General features: G+C 36.0%; 2 protein-coding genes across 3 annotated transcripts; one reads left to right on the top strand and one right to left on the bottom strand.

Moving 5' to 3' along the window:
- Positions 1–6,975: 6,975 nt before the first annotated feature.
- On the top strand, positions 6,976–10,375 carry LOC120072982 (NADH dehydrogenase [ubiquinone] iron-sulfur protein 4, mitochondrial). Its single transcript, XM_039025534.1, has 5 exons — positions 6,976–7,266; positions 8,011–8,099; positions 8,517–8,646; positions 9,411–9,440; positions 10,035–10,375. The coding sequence occupies exons 1-5, from the start codon at positions 7,108–7,110 to the stop codon at positions 10,092–10,094; spliced, it is 468 nt and encodes a 155-aa protein (XP_038881462.1). The 5' UTR covers positions 6,976–7,107; the 3' UTR covers positions 10,095–10,375.
- Positions 10,376–11,116: 741 nt separating this feature from the next.
- LOC120072981 (probable amino-acid acetyltransferase NAGS2, chloroplastic) lies at positions 11,117–19,034 on the bottom strand. 2 transcript variants are annotated; one of them, XM_039025532.1, is made up of 10 exons: positions 16,747–17,747; positions 16,525–16,612; positions 16,124–16,332; positions 15,848–15,999; positions 15,101–15,551; positions 14,242–14,339; positions 13,410–13,521; positions 13,087–13,246; positions 12,097–12,169; positions 11,117–11,730 (listed from the first exon to the last, which is right to left on the bottom strand). In XM_039025532.1, exons 1-10 carry the CDS (start codon positions 17,173–17,175, stop codon positions 11,577–11,579), a joined length of 1,926 nt encoding a protein of 641 aa, XP_038881460.1. In that variant the 5' UTR covers positions 17,176–17,747; the 3' UTR covers positions 11,117–11,576. The 2 variants fall into 2 exon arrangements, with proteins under 2 accessions (XP_038881460.1, XP_038881461.1); XM_039025533.1 differs by lacking the exon at positions 16,747–17,747 and adding an exon at positions 18,354–19,034 and having other exon boundaries at positions 11,577–11,730.
- Between the last annotated feature and the right edge of the window lie 2,588 nt (positions 19,035–21,622).

Below are 21,622 nucleotides of genomic sequence, written 5' to 3' on the forward strand. Positions count from 1 at the left end.
ATTCCCTTATTCATCATCTAAACTATCTTACCTTAAAGTTTGAACGTCTGATTTGCCCTAAAACGCCTGAAATCGATAAAACTTCCCACGAGTACCTATTTTTCGACGAGAAATTTCAAAGTTTAATTTCTTCATTTCCAGCTTAAAATAATCGAATTAAAAGCTACAGAATTCCCAAGGAACCCTATAAGTATCTTACCTTGAAATTTAGAGTCTCAAATTACTCTTTAAGTCCATGAATTTACCCAAAAGTTGCACAACACCATGAATTTTGTGTGACCTCCGGCCAGTAGTGTTTTTCTCTGTTTTCTTGCTCGTTCCGCCACAATTTCTTCTCCCAATTTCTTTCCTATTAATTCCCTAGAGGTTTAACTTACTTTTCCCTTAAGGAATTGCTCTAATTAAGCATGTATCAACTCATTTCCCTTCTTCTTCTTTTATAGGTCGAAAATCTCAACTCTTTTCATTCCACCCTTCAATTTCCAACTGATAGCTCCTAATTTCGATCAGTCCAACAACTAGCTGATGCATCTCCCACTTTTGTTCCTCAATCACAAATTAACAGCTCAATTCCTTGAATTTCTCAAGCTTGATCAAAAACTCAATTCTATCTTATCCTTCTTGAATTTCTCCTTTTCCACCTAATTTCATTCAAATCCCTCCATTTCTCAAAATTTTTTAAAAAGTAACCAAGCGTTTCCTTGCTCGCGTTTTGCCCTTACTTGATGCACGATGACCTTTACTCGATGCATGATGGCCTTTACTCGATGCACGATAACCTTTACTCGATGTACGATCGCCTTTACTCGATGTATGATGACTTTTACTTGATACACGATGGCCTTTACTCGATGCACGATAGCTTTTGCTCGATACACACTAGCCTTTACTCAATGCACGATAGCCTTTACTTGATACATAATAGTCTTTATCCGATGCACGATGGCTTTTACTTGATGCACAATGGCCTTTACTTGAAGCACGATGGCCTTTACTTAATGCACAATGGCCTTTACTCGATGTACGATGGCCCTTACTCGATGCACGATGGCCTTTACTCAATGTACGNCTTTACTTAATGCACAATGGCCTTTACTCGATGTACGATGGCCCTTACTCGATGCACGATGGCCTTTACTCAATGTACGATGGCCTTTACTCGATCTTGGCCACCCTTTTCACGGTTAACACTTAGCCAAAATTTCTTCTTGCTAGGCTAACTTATAAACACCCGAGAGTCAAATTTCAAATATCTAAGGATTTTCCTTCTTCATTTCCTTATCTCTTACCCATTTCCCTACACGTACGCTTTACTTAAATATTAAATCCCTCATTTTACTAATTTCAACAATTAAATAGGGAAAGTAGGGTTCGGGTTTCACAATTACTTCCCCTTCTAAAATTTCATCCTCGAAATTTTCCAAAATTCTTAATCAATCAATCTACAAATTAAGGATGGAAATGATGTTCTATTTCAAATAATTAGAAATTACATACAGTTTCATATTTCTGAAGCCTTCCCTTTATTTGTCGGCTTAGGTTCCTCTTGAGTGAGAGTGTACATCCTTCCCGAATGTCGATTTAGTTCGCCAGTTTCATATTTCTGGAGCCTTTCCTTGGTCGTCCTTTTCCAACCCTCATTTCCAAGTTTCGAGGCAATTTTATCTTTCTTGGTTTTTATAATTCTAGGTGCACTTATTCCTCCCAGGTTTTACATAAACCTTTGAAATCTACAACCCTCAGGTTTTCCTGAACTTACATCTTAGGTTCCCCAGAAACCTGGCTCTGATACCAACTTGTCACACCCCCTCCCAAGCTGACCACTCAAATCCCAAAGGAAGTGTGAGGACTACAAATATTAGGAACTTGTATTGTCTAGGATTTTTTTAAAATTTTTTAAAACATAACTGAGCTATTACAGTTAAGAGTGTTTTATACAATACATTATTGTTTATCAATTATGAAGTTACATTGCTAGCATGTGTCTGAACCCTCATAATACAGCTGCCAAGGCAGGATGATTTATGCATTCACTCCATCGACTGGTCCTAAGCCAATTCCATCGCCCTCTTTTTGATACCTAGAGGGACTTAGGAAAACATTTAGAAAATATGAGCGAGAGTGCTTAATGAGTGGTAAGTTCAAATTTAAATATTATTTGCTTTCAAAACATTTTTGAGAAAGCAATATCACAACATATACGACCATCGAATATAAATACATTCAGTTTTAAAAAAATGAGACGAAGTTGGCATGATCACATAATCCTCCAATTACGTAGAAAATCACCATAAATCGGTGTGAGGAAACAATTTTTAGTACTCCAAACAACCCGTCGAATGTGCACATGTCAACAATTTCTGCTAGACATACTCGGGCACGTGGATAACCCCAACCAGATATATATTGACAATTCTAGTCCAACGTCCATGATGTATGCTAATAATATCGAGGTACAATTTTCAGTTTCCAGTCAAACCAATAGGAAAAAACATCCAAGCCAAGGTTCACAAAGGAACAATCATTCAAACAAAAGAACAACAATAATAATCCAAGAAAATGTATATTTTCAGATCATGCCAAATTTACCAAACTGGTACAAATATATAATACAACCAACCATTCAAAAATATAAACCACTCACCGTAAATTTGTTTTCCTTTTGAACTCTCGTCCCACAGGCTTTTTTTATAAATCCTTAAAGTTAGTTAATATTAATTTTGTCCAATTTTCAAAATTTTCCTATTAACCTTAATTAGGGTTTACTTTAAATTAACCCGTTAATCAACTTCAAAATTGACTTAGGATCCTAATTTCTTCTTATTGCATATTAACTTATCCTATTAATACCAATTAGACTCTTGTTTGGAGAAATTAATTTGGTCTGCATTAATTGATATGCGTTGATGGCCATGCAATGATCATGCATTGGTCTGAAGAATATGCAATATGCATTAATTGTGTATGCGATGATCATGCATTTCTATCACAAGTTTTCTTGCTCTCTCGTCAAGTATAACGAGATCACAAGTTTCTCGGGATGATCCGAGGTCGAACACGGGGACTTGCAATTAAAAGATGATTGTAAAATATAAAGTAATGTGTTTGAGGCAGAGAATAAAAATAAAAAGAAAGAACCTGATTAACTATGCGCTACTCCTACTTCTAGCTAAACAGACTGAACAATTGAAGTTTGACTATGAGAATCAGTAGAGATGCGACAACTGTTAACACGTAATAAGATGCATGGAGAAGTAGGGTTGGGGAGGAGATTTCACCAAGTCCTTAATTTTGGTCGCAATGGTAATCCCAGCTCATTACACTAACACATCGCATACCTCTCGGTGGTCGGCCACATGCTTTATTTCTCTATAACGCATGGTTGCGTTGAGCTTAAGGTCATTCATATCTGTAGGAACACTTCTTACTTTTCTTAGTGAGTTCCACTACTTACCTTCTCGGGCAATTGGTTATAGCTACTCCGCTCATAGACAAGCATTACGATAGCCTCACACTAAGCAAACAGGATTGACTCACTATACTCGTGCAACGCACACCTCTCGGTGGTTTGTTACATGCGTCATATCTTTATGCCACATGTTTGAGTATGCGATAACACTTGCAATTTGCACTTAACTCATGGCGGTGAAAGTAAAAGATGGAGTAGAAGAAGATGATGTAATGATATTGAAGGCACTAAAGAGATGCACTGATTACAAATGTATTAATGTCTTTAGCCAAAATGTACTACAATACAGAGGTGGAAAGAGAAATGGATGGCTGGATGTAGGAAATCTCTTGCTTCTATCAAATGTGTGTCAAGGCTGCCAGTGGTGCAATGGATAGGTAGCGGAGTAGTCCATCTCGAGATCTATTTTTGGCGAAGCTCCGGTCGTCAATCGAAGGAAGTTGTGGAAGTGAAGAACTCTCAAAGAATTTCTTGCTCATGCTTTCACCCGTGATCACAGAAATCTTGGATGCTTGAATTTCGGCTTCAAGGCTCTATCTATAGAGCTCAAACGCCGACAACTTTGATAACCCCACTTCGAATCATTGTCATTACTGACACGGTAGGTGAGAATGTCATCATGATTTTATCTCTTTGATACTCCCGAGGTATGCGTTCATACTTGCTTCTTCTGCAGGATCAGCGTATCCCACCTACTCTTTGTGATCATACCTTCTATCATGGCTATCACTCTGTAGTTGCGGCATTTCATGCGACCAACTTTCTTCATTGAAATCAACGCATGTGATCAACTTTGTGATGGTTTGGGATCAACGCATGCGCTCGACTCCTGCGAAAACTACAAAATAGACATTTTGATGTAAGATAACGCATGATATAGGGTTAGCGGGGATTTTTAGTGCTGACTAACACAAGTTCATTATTCCACATAAATTTTTAGCAATATCAACGCATATTCTACTCGTTAACCCTCATAATTCTAAGTAAAAGGCTGCAATAGCTTGTATTTCTACAAGCCATCAACTCTTAATTATGATTAGGAGTACCTTAATTAACTTAATTTGAATTTTCCAGCTTTTAATAACAGACAAAATTCAAACCTAATAGGTCAACTCTTTCTTCAACCTACAACCTAAGTTTTTCCAGATTTCGACTAGCTTTTTCGACGAGCCTCCGACAACCAAATTTTCTTAATTCAGTCATACTCACTCTAATGAATCAATAAAATTCCCTTATTCATCATCTAAACTATCTTACCTTAAAGTTTGAACGTCTGATTTGCCCCAAAACGCCTGAAATCGATCAAACTTCCCATAGGTACCTATTTTCCAGTGAGAAAATTTAGAATTTAATTTCTTCAATTCCAACTTAAAATAATCAAATTAAAAGCCACAGAATTCCCAAGGAACCCTAGAAGTATCTTACTTGAAATTTGGAGTATCAAATCACTCTTTAAGTCCACAAATTTACCCAAAAGTTGCACAACATCGTGAATTTTGCTCGACCTCCAACCAACCGTGTTTTTCTCTGTTTTCTTGCTTGTTCCGCCACATTTTCTTCTCCCAATGTCTTTCCTACTAATTACCCAGAGGTTTAGCTTACTTTTCCCTCAAGGAATTGCTCCAATTGAGCCTGTTCCAACTCATTTTCCTTCTTCCCCTTTTATAGGCCGAGAACCTCAACTCTTTCCATTCCACCCTTCAATTTTCAGCTAATAGCTCCTAATTTCGATTAGTCCAACACCTAGCTGATGCATCTCCCACATTTTTTCCCTCAAATCACAAATTAACAACTCAATTCATTGGATTTCTCAAGCTTTATCAAAAACTCAGTTCTACTTTATCCTTTTTGAATTTCCCCCTTTCCCCCTAATTTCGTTCAAATCCCTCAATTTCTCAATTTTTTTTTAAAAAAGTAACCAAGTGCTTCCTCGCTCGCATATGGCCCTTACTCTATGCACGATGGCCTTTACTTGATGCATGATAGCCTTTACTCGATGCACAATGCTTTTACTCGATGCACGATGGCTCTTACTCGATGCACTATGGCCTTTACCTGATGCACGATAGCCTTTACTTGATGTAGGATGGCTTTTACTCGATGCACGATAGCCCTTACTCGATGCACAATAGCCTTCACTCGATGCATGATGGCCTTTACCTGATGCACGATGGCCTTTACTCGATGCATGATGGCCTTTACTTGACGCACGATAGCTTTTACCCGATGCATGATGGCTTTTACCCGATGCACGATAGCATTTACTCGATGCACGATGGCCTTTACTCGATGCACGATAGCTTTTACTCGATGCATGATAGCCTTTACTTGATGCACGATAGCCTTTACTTAATGCACGATGGCCTTTACTCGATACACGATGGCCATTACTCGATGCACGATGGCCTTTACTCGATGTACGATGATCCTTACTTGATGCATGATGGCCTTTACTCAATGTACGATGACCTTTACTCAATGTTGGACTACCCTTTTCACGACCAACACTTAACCAAAATTTCTTCTTGCTAGTCAACTTATAAACACTCGAGAGTCAAATTTCAAATACCTAAGCATTTTCCTTCTTCATTTCCTTATCCTTTACCCATTTCCCTACATTTGCGCTTTACTTAAATATCAAATCCCTCATTTTACTAATTTCAACAATTAAATAGGGAAAATAGGGTTCAGATTTCACACGGGACCAATAGATTGTAACAACATTTGATGTGTATATCAAACATATATGGGTCAATATCTAGTTGTTGGTGTAGAACACTCACTAATTCCTTACACGGAATATCATTTATGAAGTAGCATCATTGATCTGCAATCAGAAAATTGACAATTGGATTAAAATTGCTACTAAAAAAGCGATCGCCCAATGAGTAATACGTGATCACCCAGTAAGTTCTAAGATATCGCCCAGTAAACTATAGAAGATCGTCTAGTACATCATAAGCGATCACCCAGTAAGTTCTAAACAGTCGCTCATATTAATGTAAGCGATCACCCATATAATACTAAACGATCACTTACATTATGGTGAGCGATCTCGTATCTTTATGAAAGTCATCTTGTAAGAAAAAATATTCCGTAAACACTTACATTCTCTCTGTTTCTGGTTCTAACGAACAATCTTGCTCTATACCCAAAGATAAAATGAATTGAACGATCGATGGAAGTGATTAATGATGAGAATGTCAGAGTGAAACTCTTAGAGAACAATGGGAGAATAAGTCGATGAGCTCACTGAAAATGTTCAGAATAATCGAGAGTGGTCTTCCATTACTTATCTTATTTTTTATATCAATAACATTCAATGATGGTGGTATAATATTAGTTGAGAATAAATGGGTACAGTATTGGATTGTATTGAATACAATTGCTAAATAAATCGTTGAAGGAGGAAGAATGTAGAGGTTGCGAGGAGGTTTTAAAAATGGTATTTCACATCATAAAAAGGTGGATAAGTTTCTACAAAGTGGTAAAAGTTTTTGGTTTTTGGGTTATTTTGTGAAATTTTCCGTAAATCTCTTCTCCGTCGTTTGAAGTACAATCGAGTTGGAAGTGTATTTGTAACAGGGGACGAGGCTGACGGAAAACTAGTTTTCGCGTGGAATTTTCTTCATCGACGAATGGCGAACTCCTTGCAGCGAATCTGGAGTCACGGATGTGCTCTCCGTGGTACTGTGGCTCCTCTCTGCAGGTCATTCTCCACTGATTCATTGGTTCAAGTCAAGCCTGGCGAGATCGGTATGGTCTCCGGAATTCCAGAGGAACACCTAACCAGAAGGGTATAGCCCAGACATTCATTTTCTGTATTTTTTTTATCAACGAGTTTCTGATTGCTTGCGTTTAATTGAATTTCGAGGGATCGGGTAATGGGATGTTATTGATGTTTTTTGGGGATTAGGTATTTTTGTACCCGTCTGGTTGGGTATTCTTGATTGTTTATAGCTTGCCTTTTCTGAAATATCTGTAGTGGCTAAACCCATTAGGTGTTACTCTGTTACTACTGCGTCGAAATGTAGTCAGTTCTGATAAGGAGATGGAAATTTCCGGCTGTTGATGACCGAAAACTGATTAGAATAAGGTTAAAGTATGTAGAGGAGCCCGAGGTTCAATCCCAAAGAACACCTACACCTTTTCTTTGTCTCCTTATGCGCTACTTGTATATTGCTATCGATTGCAGTCTCAAGATCCTAATCAGTTGCCGAGCAGAAATCCGTTTCTTTAAGTTGATTTAACAAAGGCTTGATCAATAACTATCTCACAGTTTCTGTAAGTTATTAGGACCAATTGTTGAATGATCCATTGTTTAGGTATGTAAGGCAAATGTTGAGATTTTTTTTTTTTTTAAAAAAAAAAAACAAATAAAATTCTGGACTTCGTTTTTTTGGGATTGAACTCTACATGTATTGAGGTTTAATATTGTAAGCTAATATGAAAATCGTTAGTGCGGATTTTCCTGTCATATTAATCATTTTCTATACTGACCATCACGATTCATTTGTCTTCCTTTTATGAAATTATGTCAGGTTATAATTTACTCTCCTGCTAGAACTGCATCCCAACAAGGATCAGGCAAGGTTGGCAAGTGGAAAATCAATTTTATGTCAACACAAAAGTATGGATCCTTCTTTGGTTTTTTTTTCTTTCTTTGTTTCCGAGTTTGATTTTAAAGACAAAAAAAATCTGAAATTGTTGCTTCGTTAGTTAACAGAAATTTCAACTCAATTCCTAGGTTTTAGATTGTAATATTGTGCACAACATGTTATACTGGGCAAACTTCAAGTGCCTAAAAGTTATTGGTCCTTGTTCTCTTACTCTCAACAGTTATAGATTTTTTTTTCCCTTTTAATTTTTCTCTCTTTAGAATCTTTTTCTCTGATCAGGCACCGTTTGTGGTGAATTGATTCTGTTTTGTATTGCCTGTGTGTAATATTTCATTTATTTTCATAAACGCTTGGTTTCTCATTTAGAGAAGGAAAATATCAAACAGAAGGGTAAAGGGTTTTCTAATGCTTCTCTGTCATGTATGTAGGTGGGAAAATCCATTGATGGGGTGGACTTCTACTGGGGACCCCTATGCCAATGTAGGGGATTCTGCACTGTCTTTTGATAGTGAAGAAGCTGCAAAGGCATTTGCTGAGAAACATGGATGGGAATATGTGGTAATGCTTGGTTTAACCATTTGGAAAGAATTTTCTTCATGTAATACCTATATGTAGTTGCCAAAAAGAGTTTAACTCATCTGGCATTTGTATGTATTGAGGACCAAGAGGTCTATGGTTCAAATCAACTCGGGTAAAGAAAGATTAATCTTTTTGAAAAAAATACCTATATGTAGTTTGAGTTGTCAATCTTTGGTTAGTTATTAACCATGTTATTTTTCCACTGTCAGTTTCCTTCAAATAAGTATTAAATATAGTTGGTAGTGTTGATTAATTGCGCAAATATTTTTGACAATGATCTTCACTTTTGTGCAAGTTGAAAGTGAAATAATGCATTCTGATTCTGAATAAATAATTCAAAAGAGTCAAAAGGACAGCCTAAGGGTAGGGGTTGAGGAAACCGTCTCCCACAGATTTATGAAATTGACCGTGGATATGGCTGTTTAATATGTTTATTTAGAATAACAATATGATTCATGATTTCTGCATTTGGGCTATAACTTGGCACTTGAATCCGAATGTAAGATCTTTTTTTGAAGACAGTGGAAATTAATTCGGTTATTTAATGTCCCAGTATTAGTTTGAAGCTAAACTTCATAAATTTCAAGAGGCGAAATTTGAGGGGGAGAAGTCAGTTTATATTTCAATTTGGTCCATATGATAAAGAAAGTTCATGAGACATTGATACCATCCCCAAAATTTGGGTTAATTTCTTATCCTTCTGTTGATTGTGTTTCTTGAATTTTTTTCCCTCTTTTTTGTAGGTTCAGAAGCGCCACACACCACTTTTGAAGGTTTGAGATTCTTTCCCATTATTTCAATTTCACTGAGTTTGTATTTTGTCTATGGTACTGTGAATGTATTTTCTTTTTTGGAAGAGGGGGGTTGCTTGCCCTCCATAGTGCCACGCTGAAGCATATACAAACTTCAACTATTTTCAAAGAATGATCCCTTATGTTAAAATTTATTCCTCTGTTTAATGCAACTTCTTTCATCTGTCATTAAAGTTCTGCTGGCATTTATGTGGGAATTATAAATCCTTTAGGAATCTAGAGTCTTCTTGTGTTTAGTTTAGGAGAGCTCAGTTCCAGTTTCCTTTTGGTGCCAATAGTTGCTTCGGTAGTGTATGCTAATCCTTTCCCGAGTGACTTAAGTTTGGGTTGCTACTGTTAGAGTACTTTAGATGTCTTAACTAACAGCTCAGAGTTCCTTTTAAAATAGATGGAGGAGGAGGATGAAGACTGACAAATTGGCTTGAAAGTCAATCATGTTAGCATCCACCGATGAAGGAATTTTGATGCTGCTTGTTTTCTTTATGTCATCTAACTAATGCGAGCATCCAAAATAAAGAAACAGAAAAAATTTTTAACTCCCTGTTTTGACTGCAGGTGAAGGCATATGCGGATAATTTCAAATGGAAGGGCCCTCCTGAAGCCAAGGAGGCCTAAACCTTGTTCGACACTCTTTTTTCTCATCTAATTGGAGGCGGAACAGACTGGGGGGTTTATGTAGTCCATTTTGTTGCTTATTTTTGAGGAAGTTGGTTATAATAAGTGAGAACCGTGGTTTATACTCGCTTGACCTTCTAACTTTTGTTCTCTCTTTACGTTACCGTTACAGAACATTGAATGAAGTTCGTATGCATTTGAATCACCCATCTCGAGTAACGAACGAGCATAGGAGTTGATAAGTTGATTGTTTTGTGCAATGAAAGGAGAATCTTTAGTAATGGTGTATAGCATAATTCCATGAATGTTATTTTAATCAGTGCTGATTAACTTTGAGCCATATCACAAACATAGTCCACATTCGACAAAGTTAATGGATCATGTGCAAAATATTATCGGGAGCACGCTGTAACTCGGGAGTACTGGCTATTTTCTGCTTCAGATGATAGTTGCAGCCTCCCACCTGTGTAATGAAGGTTTAACTTTACTGGAGTTTACTGGTTGTTCGTCTGTTGGTCGGCATCTATTTTGAGAAAAAGAAATTTATAGTTTGAGGAAAGTCATAAAGGAGAGTAGGTGGAGATCACGGTGGTTTTCTCTCTGCGACTCCCTCTAGTGAAAGGAAAAGAGAGAAGGGGTAGGAAGGAAAGAGAAATAGGGAGAGATTAAGTAGGAAAATAAAAGAGGAAGTAGAAGATGATAAAGAGAAGAGAATCGGTTAGGAGGTGATAGAAGAATAGAAAATTTAGAAATATAGTAAACAAACTATATATGTATAGGTATTACCTATATGGTATAAAGCTGTTGAAATTAAAACAAGCAGCCGATATTTGTAAAGAAATATCATTAGAAATCAATCAACCATTAGTTTGAGCTGATGACTGAACTCAGCCAAAACCAATAGCTTGGCATAATAACTCATATAAATTGATACACTATAATTATTAGTCCATGATTTAAAGTTATAGGTTTGATATTTGCCCAGAAAGACCTTTTAACCTCCTCACGATTTATGCACTTCATTTGCCAAATCAAAGCATAATTACAACCTGTGGCATTAGATTGTTTTTAATATTATGTAGAGAATAAAAAATTCATCGGGGAACCCTTTTGACTTTGTCGCTATTTCTATACTCCTTTTAGTTTTTTCTAAAGGCACTATTTATGTACTTCATTTGCCAAACAAAGTATAAATACAACCTTGGTGTCACAAATACATTGCATTGGATTGATATGATGTAGACAATCAAAATTTTATAAGGAGACCTATAATCAACTTCTTTTCAGCAAGAATATGTACGTCTTGGTGAACTACGTATGATCATCCAGTATGACGAGGTGACGACTGACATGGATACAGGATAAAACAAGGACCATGAGTATCAGGTAGCCAAGAGGAAATTTTGCTTTCTTATGGTCAAAACATATGTTATTCCTGACCAACATATGGAATGGAATGCTTCTTCAATGCTCCATTAAACCTCAAGCAAAGGCCCTATCGACACTACCAATCCTGTTCCTATCTGGCAACAGCTTCTTCATGTAGTACTTTGATTTTCGGGATAGATTTATCTTACTTCTCCTCTTTTCAGGTATTGATTCAAATGAACATTCTGAGAAACCACGCCTCACAAACCTGTTAAACAACTGGGAAATCATTTCCTTCCATTTAGATAATCAACTAAATTACTAATGAAAGCTATAACTGAACAAGTTGACATTTTCCTATCTTATCACATTGCAATTCGAGAAGGATATAAAATTTAGCTCTCAAAAGCTAATGAGAACCATCTTCGAATTCAGACTAATATCAATAAAAAGATGAGTGATCTGAATATGAAAATGACATTGCTAACTAAAGTTATGCTAGAGCTTATATGTGTAAGTGGATGAGTATTGCTGCTTTGGTAAAGCATCCAGCAACTTATTTCAAATCAATCTAAAAATAGATGAACTGTTGCAGGAAGAGATGCAATAAAATTAGGTAAGATTGCAAACAAACCAGTCTGCCGTTCGTGTTGTCAGCAGAAAGAGCCTATCCAGTCCTAGGGAGGCGGCCTTCTTTTCCATGTAATCTGCAGTTCAGTAAGCAAAATTACGTATCAGTTGATGGAAACAGCAAGCACCCAGGTCACCTGAATTGGCTAGTAAAAATCTGTTAGGCCCGCTTTTTATTAATGTTTATTCAAGAAAGAAAAAAGTGAAACCACCTAGTCCTAAGTGAGGAGGGTATCTTTGTATTGGAGATTGTAGAGCTATTTAGGATAGAATACAACCCTCTCAAACAGGCTGAGTTTATATGGTAATATCTTTCACCTTGTTCTCTACTGTTCATAAATAATATTTCCCAAGATACCTATCAAAATCTCAAGGTTTTAAACCATGTACTCTTCGGGACAATTTAGAAAACATGTACATTAACTATTCTATCTCACTCAGAGTTCAAGCATGAGTATAATTTGGCTTTAGTCTATAGTTATGTACTTCACTTGCCACATTACTGAACTCAGCACTTAAAACATGAAAAGCAAACACTCGTTTTGAATGGTTCAAATGGTAATCTCAGTGGCTATTTATATCAGAAAACAAATTTCCAGTGGAGCATTCTGCTCCACAATAATCAGCAATGAACTTATATTAACTTCATTTCAACTACCGAAAAAGAACAGAACAAAAGCTATACAAAATAAACTCTTCCAATTTTTTTTATAAAAAGAATTGCCGCAGGAAACTGATTGTGGCACAACGGCTTGGAGACCCTACATAAGATGCCATCCTAAGAGCTAACCAATATATCGGCTGTTTGGTTGTTTTGAAGCGTAAAAAATGTTTTTTAAAATACTTAGAAAGTCAATCCAAATACAAACCATCTTTACTATAATAGGCACTTGATGTCACCATATACAGGCATTGTAAACCATGGCCTAAATTAGTTGAACGGGATTCACTCCTTCCATATAGTATGTGATAAAACGACAATTAATTATCATACCAAGCAATTTGTCGCCTTGCCCTTGCCCTCGGCACTCTGCAGAAACTGCGATAGCAGCAATCTCTCCACATTTCTCTTCAAAGAAAGGGAAGAGAGCAGCACATGCAATGATTTGACCTTCTCTCTCAACAACAACAAACGAGTCCAGTGATTCAAGTAGCTGCAATAACAAAACAGGATAGTCAAATATTCCAATGAATCAATCTCAAAACTCCACTTAAGCTCCATAGGGAAATAAAATATCAATAACCACAAACTTGGAATAACTTATGGGGCAGTGGTTCATGCAAAAAACTGAAAAGCATGGAAGTTCAAATACGAACCTCTTCATCAGTTCTACGAACCAAGGTACCAGCCATTTCTAAAGGTTGTATAATTTGTCTAATTCCACGAAGATCAGACACTCTGGCCATTCGTGTTCCCTCATAAAGATCACTAGAAACAAAAAGTTTGTCGTGCGTATCAGTTAATAGATAAAAAATAATCCATTGACTACTTTTAAAGCCTCATTTGATAACTATTTAGTTTTTGAAAATCAAGCATATAAACACTACTTCTACCTCTGAATTTCATTGTTATGTAATCTATTTTTTATAAATGTTTTTAAGAAACCAAGCAAAAATTTGAGAACTAAAAAAAATAATTTTTAAAAACTTATTTTTGTGTTTTAGAATTTGGTTAAGAATTCACATGTTTCTTAAGGAAAGATGAAAACCATTATGGAGAAATGGTGGGGAAAAAAAGGCACACAGTTTTCAAAAACAAAAAGCCAAAAGGTTATCACTCTAATTACAAACGAATTCTTTCATAAACATAATTCCCAGAGCATTACTATTGATCCTTCTCAGAAATGATTTTAACAGTCTAGTCACCAACAATACATTCATCAACAATATTTAGATGAATATAGTGAAACTGAAATACCAACAGAAACTAAAATTGCTTCCAACACACAATTAGAATGTGCGCTAGTAGACCTCAAAAAATCTAACAATACAAAATTTGGAACAAGAACGGAAATTTTCACTGAGGGGGAAAAAACCCAAATGATACTCGGCCCTTAATTACATGAAACTTATTGTCAAGTATATCCATTGTTTGAGTTGAAATTTGATAGTATATCGTTGAGTTGAAGATATAACAAAAGAGACTTGCCTGGCTACCATGGTGCCCATTCCATCTCTCTTAAACAATTCCAGCAATAAAACTCCTCCAATAGTGCCATCTAGCAAATGTACTCTTTGAACACCACCCTAAAAGTATGGCCACAAACTCGATAAAGCCCAATTCAGAACAATCATCAACATGAACTGAAAATAATTCATTCCACAACGATGTGGATAATTCAGGTAATTTTCCAAGCATTGAATATGTATTCAGCCACATGCCAAGGAACAAAGGTCGAGAATGGACAAAGGGAACATGAACCAATATCAAATATAAAAGGCTCACATAATAACCAAGGAATTTTTGTAGAGATGGGCAAATTTCTGCATTCTAATTTTTTGTATATGTGATCTTTCAATTCTACTTTACATATAAAGAGCAAGACTACAATGCAACCCTCTCGTCTATTACTTTCTTATCCCTAAGTTGGTGTAAATTGATCTCCTCTATTTGTAACTATAGTTTATCAAATCTTATGACTAATTGGAGAAGTTTTTTTTTTTGTAATCAATTGGATAGATCCCCTTTCATAATTTCATCTCTTCAATGGAATTTTTGTTTCCTATAAAATAAAATAAAAAATCATTCAATTCTAGAAATTTAGGGGGGTAACTAGAGGATACCTACAAAATCTTAAATACTATGTATATAATTTTTGAATTACAATAAACTATTTGGAGGGCAATTGCCCCCTACTTCCTTCTTTCCTTTTCGCTCCTCCGCTAATGATAACTTAAAGCATAGAATATCAATTTGAAATAGTTAAAGACTTAAATATGATAAATACTGAGCAAAAGGTTTAGGAACATGTTCAGACTTGGTAAATGGTAGTATATGAAGGATTTACCCGGCAAACAAAAGCTGCAGCAGCCAATTCTGAGAGGTAACCGTTCATATGGCTATTCCGCTCACCTCCAATTGCAAAACCCTGTTCAGAGGACCAAAGCCCTGCTCCATTCCCAAAACCAACTCCATTTTGGAATACTGGCATATGATGAGGTCCAAAACCTACCCCATTCTGGAATGGAGTATGATCTTCCAAAGAAGCTGTTCCATTCTGCAGATGGATACTCCCATTCGAATCATTATAACGAGTGAAATCTTCCTTACCAACAACTTTCACATAATTTGCAGCTATCTCACATTGCTTAGCCCTCTCACGAATTAACATGTCTGCTTCTTGAAGAGTTAGAAAACTGATATGGCGTCCAGCTTCATCTAGAATAGGACCATCAATAATGCATATAAGCTTATCAGCTCCAATAGCCAAGGCACATGCTGTTGCAACCTCATATGTACTGAAACCCACAAAACAAAAAATCATCAGTAATGGCATTACCTCTTAACTAAATATCCACCCTTTTAATTTAAGCACTACATTTATAGGAATAAAAAGCATTACGACTATCCACTTTCTCTTTCTGTAAATTACTTCACGGATATACAAGGGAAACAATTACAGAAGCTGAGAAATAATGAAATGCGCATGACAGAGAGACTGACTGATCAATAGCCCATAAAAAGAGTCATAATTATCAAAGAAGAAACTATAAACAAGCTTTAACAACAGATAACTACAAGCTTCATTGCATACTTGCAATTCAGAACTTCGCCAGAACTAGAATAACCAAGGTTGCTCAATATAACTATACAACCACCATCAAGCCTCTCACGCATGCGAGCTACGTCTACTTTCTTAACTTCACCCGTTGCCCCATAATCAACACCATCAACAACTCCCCTTCTCTGCAAAAGGAGAGTAACGACTCATTCTACAAATTTACAACTAAATAATATCCCAAATCACCACAGAAATATCAGATACCGTTTCATTCCAAAAACCACATTAACAAACTAAAAAGATTTCTACCTTAGCAGCAAGAAAGTTGCCACTAACAACGCTTACACCAACTTCATGCCAACGTCTACTGTCACCATGTCTACGAATGTTGCAGATAGAAGGTCCTGGGGAAAGCTTTGCCTCAATCATCACCCTGATACCTCCAGCCGCTTCCATTGCAGCTGCTAGAGATTGGCTATCAGTAACCCTGTATTGACCAACAAAATTCGGCTTGCTTCCTGTAACGAGTACAATTTTTTTTTTTTTTTTTTTAAAAAAAAAACATATTAAGGTCAACATTGAGAAAGAAAGAGAACTGAAAAAAGAACAAATTCTTGTTTTAGTAAACTAAAAGAATAATAATAAAGTGACCCAAGTCCTTGATTTCAACGATATTGCATATGATATACAAAAGACATCAAGTTACAAACCTCTCTCTACCAAAAGTTTGTCAATTAAAACGTGGGTCCCAGGAACAAGAATGAATCTAATTCCAAGGTGATGAAGAAAAGCAATGTCCTGCACATACAAATAGCTTCAACGGGATAATTGACGCCAAAACCAAAACTCAAGCATTACATCATAGAACAAGAAGAATTTTATCAATATAAACACGAGAATAGACACATTACAGAGATGATGATAAGACCTGCCTTTAGAATAAGATCTAAGTAAGAGCTAGATACAATTTCCCCAGAAATCATCACAACGAAAGTGCCTCCTCTATGTGCCCATAAGTAAGGCCAAGCCTCCCTAAACCACCGCACAAACTGCTTATCCTCCACGGAATTGTAATCCTCATCCTCTTCCTCCACCTCCCCATTTCCGTAGTTCAATAGATTGAACCTTCTCGAGTTTTCCCCAACTTTCTTCAGTCCCTTGTCCCATAATTCTACCTTACTGAATTTAAACATTGCCTTCCCATTTCTGAAACTACGTCTATAAGGGACATTTTTAGAAGGAAAACCTCGGGGAGTTTGTAAATACAGCTGAGAGCTTGAAAGGGAGGCAGCCATGGCAGACGAACCGAGACGAGAGGGTGACAAAATAGAATTTTGGAGTTTACAACTTATAAAAGTCATGGCCAAGCCGCCGACCACCGAGAAAAGGGTCGTAGAATTTTGGACCTTTTGGGCCACGAAACTCCAAATGGGCTGAGCCCAATTCTTTTGGGATAGTGGCTATCGCTATCAGATTTGTTTGGAGCCATGGAAAGATGAGAAGCACGGCGAGAAGAGAACGACGTGCAATAAGAAAAAGAAGACGCGACTAAACGAAACTGTGGTGGTGAAACTGAAAGCTTAGTTCTACACTTGGCCTTTGTCATTCGCTGTTTTTTCTAACATTATCATAAACCCCCTCAAAGCAACGAAGAGCCGATGAGATACGCAAGAATCAATATAGATCGAGCGACAAAACAAAAGCCTGTCTCAATCTCACCTTCAACTTGTAAAAGCACTTCTGATTTGGCCCTTCAAAGCGCTTCCACCTCAAAGTACTTCCAATTTCCGATTTTTTTTTCTTTAAAGATAAAAACTTGGGAGAGTGGGTTTGGTCCCAAATAGGAGTGTTAAAAAAATCAAATGATCCGAAAAAACTGATCAACTGATGTGTAGTTTGGGTTTGGTTATCAACATTTGGGTTAGATTGAGTTCAAATAAATGAAAATTTTATGGATTGGATGGGTTGTTTACCTAATATAACTTAAACCAATTCTAATCAACCCAAATTTATTATTAACAATAAAAAAAAAAAAAAATTTTATTACTTATAACATAATTATTTGAAAATTTTCACTATATATATGATAACAATTATATTAGATTTTTACATATTTACGTTTGACAATATTTCATAATTAGATTGGGTTGATTCATTTTTTATCATTTAAATTGAAAAAATTAACCCAAATAATTGAGTTGGGTCTAAAAATTTTTTTAACTCAATCCAACCATGAGCACCCTAGTCCAAATCTCCAAAGATTGGACTTTTAAAATAAATAATGTGTGACGTAAAGATATTTGAGTTTAAAATAAATTAACATTGACGAAGACATTAATTTGAAGTTTTTTTTATTTCTTTTTCTTTTTCTTTTTCGTGATGATCTAAACAAAGGGCCCCACTTGATCATTTCTCACTATGTCTCTTGGCTTTGGTTAAGTTCCCACTTAACTATAACTAAAATTAGTGTATAATAATCCGCCATTGATAGAAGTAAGTAAAAGAAGCAATTTTTTTCCAGGAAAAAAGAGAGAGAGACCTTAAGCAAGGCATGGAGGCGAGGACTGGCCACAATTTCTGCTGATATAACGACGACAAAAGTACGGCCGATATGGGAGAAAATATAGGGATAAGCATCTCGGAATTCTTCAATAAATCTCCTGTCTTCTTCAGAAACTTTATTATGATAAGCATCATTTTTTGTCTCAATTTCCGGCCCCAGATCGGTTGTTTTAGCCTCCTCCCGTTTGCAGACCCTCCCTGCCGCCAATCCCAAATTCAATTTTCTTCTCCCACTCTCATGGTTCATCGGACCCTCAATCGTCCGCCGCCGCCGGAAATTCTCTCTGCACCCACGCCTCACACCCACCGACTTAAAATCAGACCATGACTCCCGGTGATAACTCTTCGGAAAAACCCACGTCCTCGATGTCGGAGTAGCCATCACCGCCGCCGCCCAGATCAGAAAACACTTTTTCTTTTCAATAGTGTATTGGGAAACTGAAACAGAGAGAACAGAGCAAAGGATGAAGAATGGCGAAACGCGGCGAAACGGTGGGGAGAAGAGAAATCAAGTTTGAAGAGTAAAAAATATTTAGGAATTGTGCAGTGGCGATAAAATAGAAGAATAGGGGAAGCGGTTGGTGAGGTTCGATTTTGAGCTTATTCGTTAATATTTATATAATAATTGAGCAATGGCAATTGGGAAGTTGATGACCTCTGCATTCATGGACGTAAATTAGAATTTTTTATAAAGAAGAAAAAAAACAGTCTGAATCCATGTCAATTATTTAAGAGAAAGACAAAAGAAATGAGTCATTGGTATTATTCGAATTTTCTTTTTCTTTATGCTTATTCCTGTCTCGATTTTTAAATTGAACTTTTCGTAATTAGAAATTAAGAAGAAATTAGGATGGGGCGGGGTACCCATTGCACGTGACTTGCAGCCGGGAATATTCATTTGTGGATGGGGAATTTCATTTGAGTTGAGCTCAGCAGATGGGAGCGAATTTGGAAAGGGCACGTGGAGGAATGTCGTGGGCAATTTAGTAAATTCAATATAAATCTTTTTTTTTAACCCATGACATTTTAGGATTTTTTTTTTAGAAAAAAAAAGGTGTGTTATTTCATAAGAAGCAGAGATAGTCGGTTTAATCACATTAAACTAATTATTTTACGAAGATTCAAACTAATGTTCAGTAAAGAATATAATCAATAGAATGATTTTTATTTGGTTCGCTTATTATCTTTTAGTTTTTGCTAATTTTAAATTAAAATTGATTTTTTTTTCTAGAAATTGAAATTTGATTTTTCTTTTATTTTTTTGGCACGTTTAAAATAAAAATATATATAAACACCATAAAAATATGGTCTTTTTTCTAAACAACAAATACATATGTATCATAATAATTAAAATATTAAAACATACTTAATGTTAGAATATATTTTTAAGGATATATATATATATACTTTGATCAATTCGATTTTGGTTGATTTTTCAAATAAAAAATCCATTCAAATTAATATTTTTTTACAAATCAAAATATTCAAAGGATCGATTTAGATTGATAGGAGTGAAATTGATAAAGTGCGGACTATAGAGAACATTGACGAATCGGACGCAAGAAAAAGAAGCACAGATTTTCATAAATTATTATTATTTTGTATTATTCTCACAATTACTGAGATGGGAATGGAGATTTTATTATAGAGGAATTTGCATGATTTGATGTTAAAAAATAATCAAATTACACAATCTGTTGGGATAAATTCCGGAGGAACAGTCTAAGCCTTTTTCCTTTTTTGGAGAACAAACAATTTTAAACTTCCGGACAGTCTATTGTGTGTCATCAATAATGGATATTGCATGAATGCCAAGTGTTCAGTTCAAAAGATGCTAAAGAAAAATCGCATTATTCGTGAAATACGAGGAAAGCCCAATGGGCCACTAAAGACACACGCAAGAAAGCAAGATTGAAGCCCAGCTGTCATTATATTGTAGATCGGGCTTGTAACATCATCAGTTCGTGGTACTATGCATTCAGCATAGGCCCAAATTATGTCAAAAGCCTTAGGAAAATGAAATATAATCTTTTATTTTACCTACAAAAATGGAGATTCGATCCTTGCATCTCAAGAGAGGTAGTCAGAATATTTAGCCAAACATGCATGGACTTACAGTGATCAAACTTCTTGTTTTTAATTTTTTTTTAAGAATGGAGATGATAGTTTCATGATCTCTATGTGTGGATGATGTATATCTTAATTGGTCAAGTTAAGTTGTTGGTTATTAATTTAGATCATTAACACCATCGTATTTGAGTTTTCTTTTATTTATGATATTATATTTGTTATTGTTAAAATTTAAACTCCGAAAAACGCATCTGACCTTCATGTAAAAACAACTGTAAATTTGTAATTTGGGGAAGAAGGTGACATGCAAGATTAAAAAATCTACATATCAGTGTGGTGCTTGCCATTACCACACAATGCTAGGTTAGAAAGTATATTTGTGTAGCAACTAGAAAATTGGAGTATTAGAATGATTTATTTTCCCTGGAGTTTTGCCATGTATTTATAATGCATGTTGTTTTCATCCTCTTCTAATTTCTGAGTTTTTTTTTATTTTTTATCTTATCCTCCTTTTTGGTCTGGATTTTCCATGTGGCATCCCTTCTTTGGCGGGTTCTTTTGGTTAGCTTCGGCTCATGTAGGTCAAGCATCATGGCATGAGCTAAGCCCATGTCACTTTCCTTTTTTGGGGCTTACCTTGCTTTGAGCTCTACCCGTTTGGTATTTTTCTAAGGTCGGCTTTGACCTCTCTCGATCATATATTAGCTCTAAGATGATCCTTTCGGGTGAGGCATGTGCAAGGCATGTCCCATTAGTATTTTGTGATGCTCAACTTCAACCTTTACCAAAGCCAGCCAAACCAGCCCGCTTTTCCAACCTCATTTTGATCCTAAGTTGTCACTTCTTATTCGAATCTTGCTATCTTTTTTACTATGTTGTTTCTACTTTTGTTTGATGTCGATTGTGTCCTTTGGTCCAAAATCATCCCTACAATATTGTAAAAATGCATGCACATCATATAATAGAATTGTTTGTTCACTTTCTCTCCCTTATTCTCTAAGACTGAAAAAAAATATATGTTTTTATCACGAAATTTCAAGACATAAATGCTATAATTAGTTGAACAACACAAAATTTTCAAGTTTATTGCAATCAAATAGTCATTCTCTTCATGCGTGGTTGTGCAAGCTTTCGTCCGTTGTACTTCAATTGAATTTATTTTTTTAATTTTATTTT

This window comes from Benincasa hispida, chromosome 3, assembly GCF_009727055.1.
Source record: "Benincasa hispida cultivar B227 chromosome 3, ASM972705v1, whole genome shotgun sequence".
Classification (NCBI taxonomy): domain Eukaryota; kingdom Viridiplantae; phylum Streptophyta; class Magnoliopsida; order Cucurbitales; family Cucurbitaceae; genus Benincasa; species Benincasa hispida.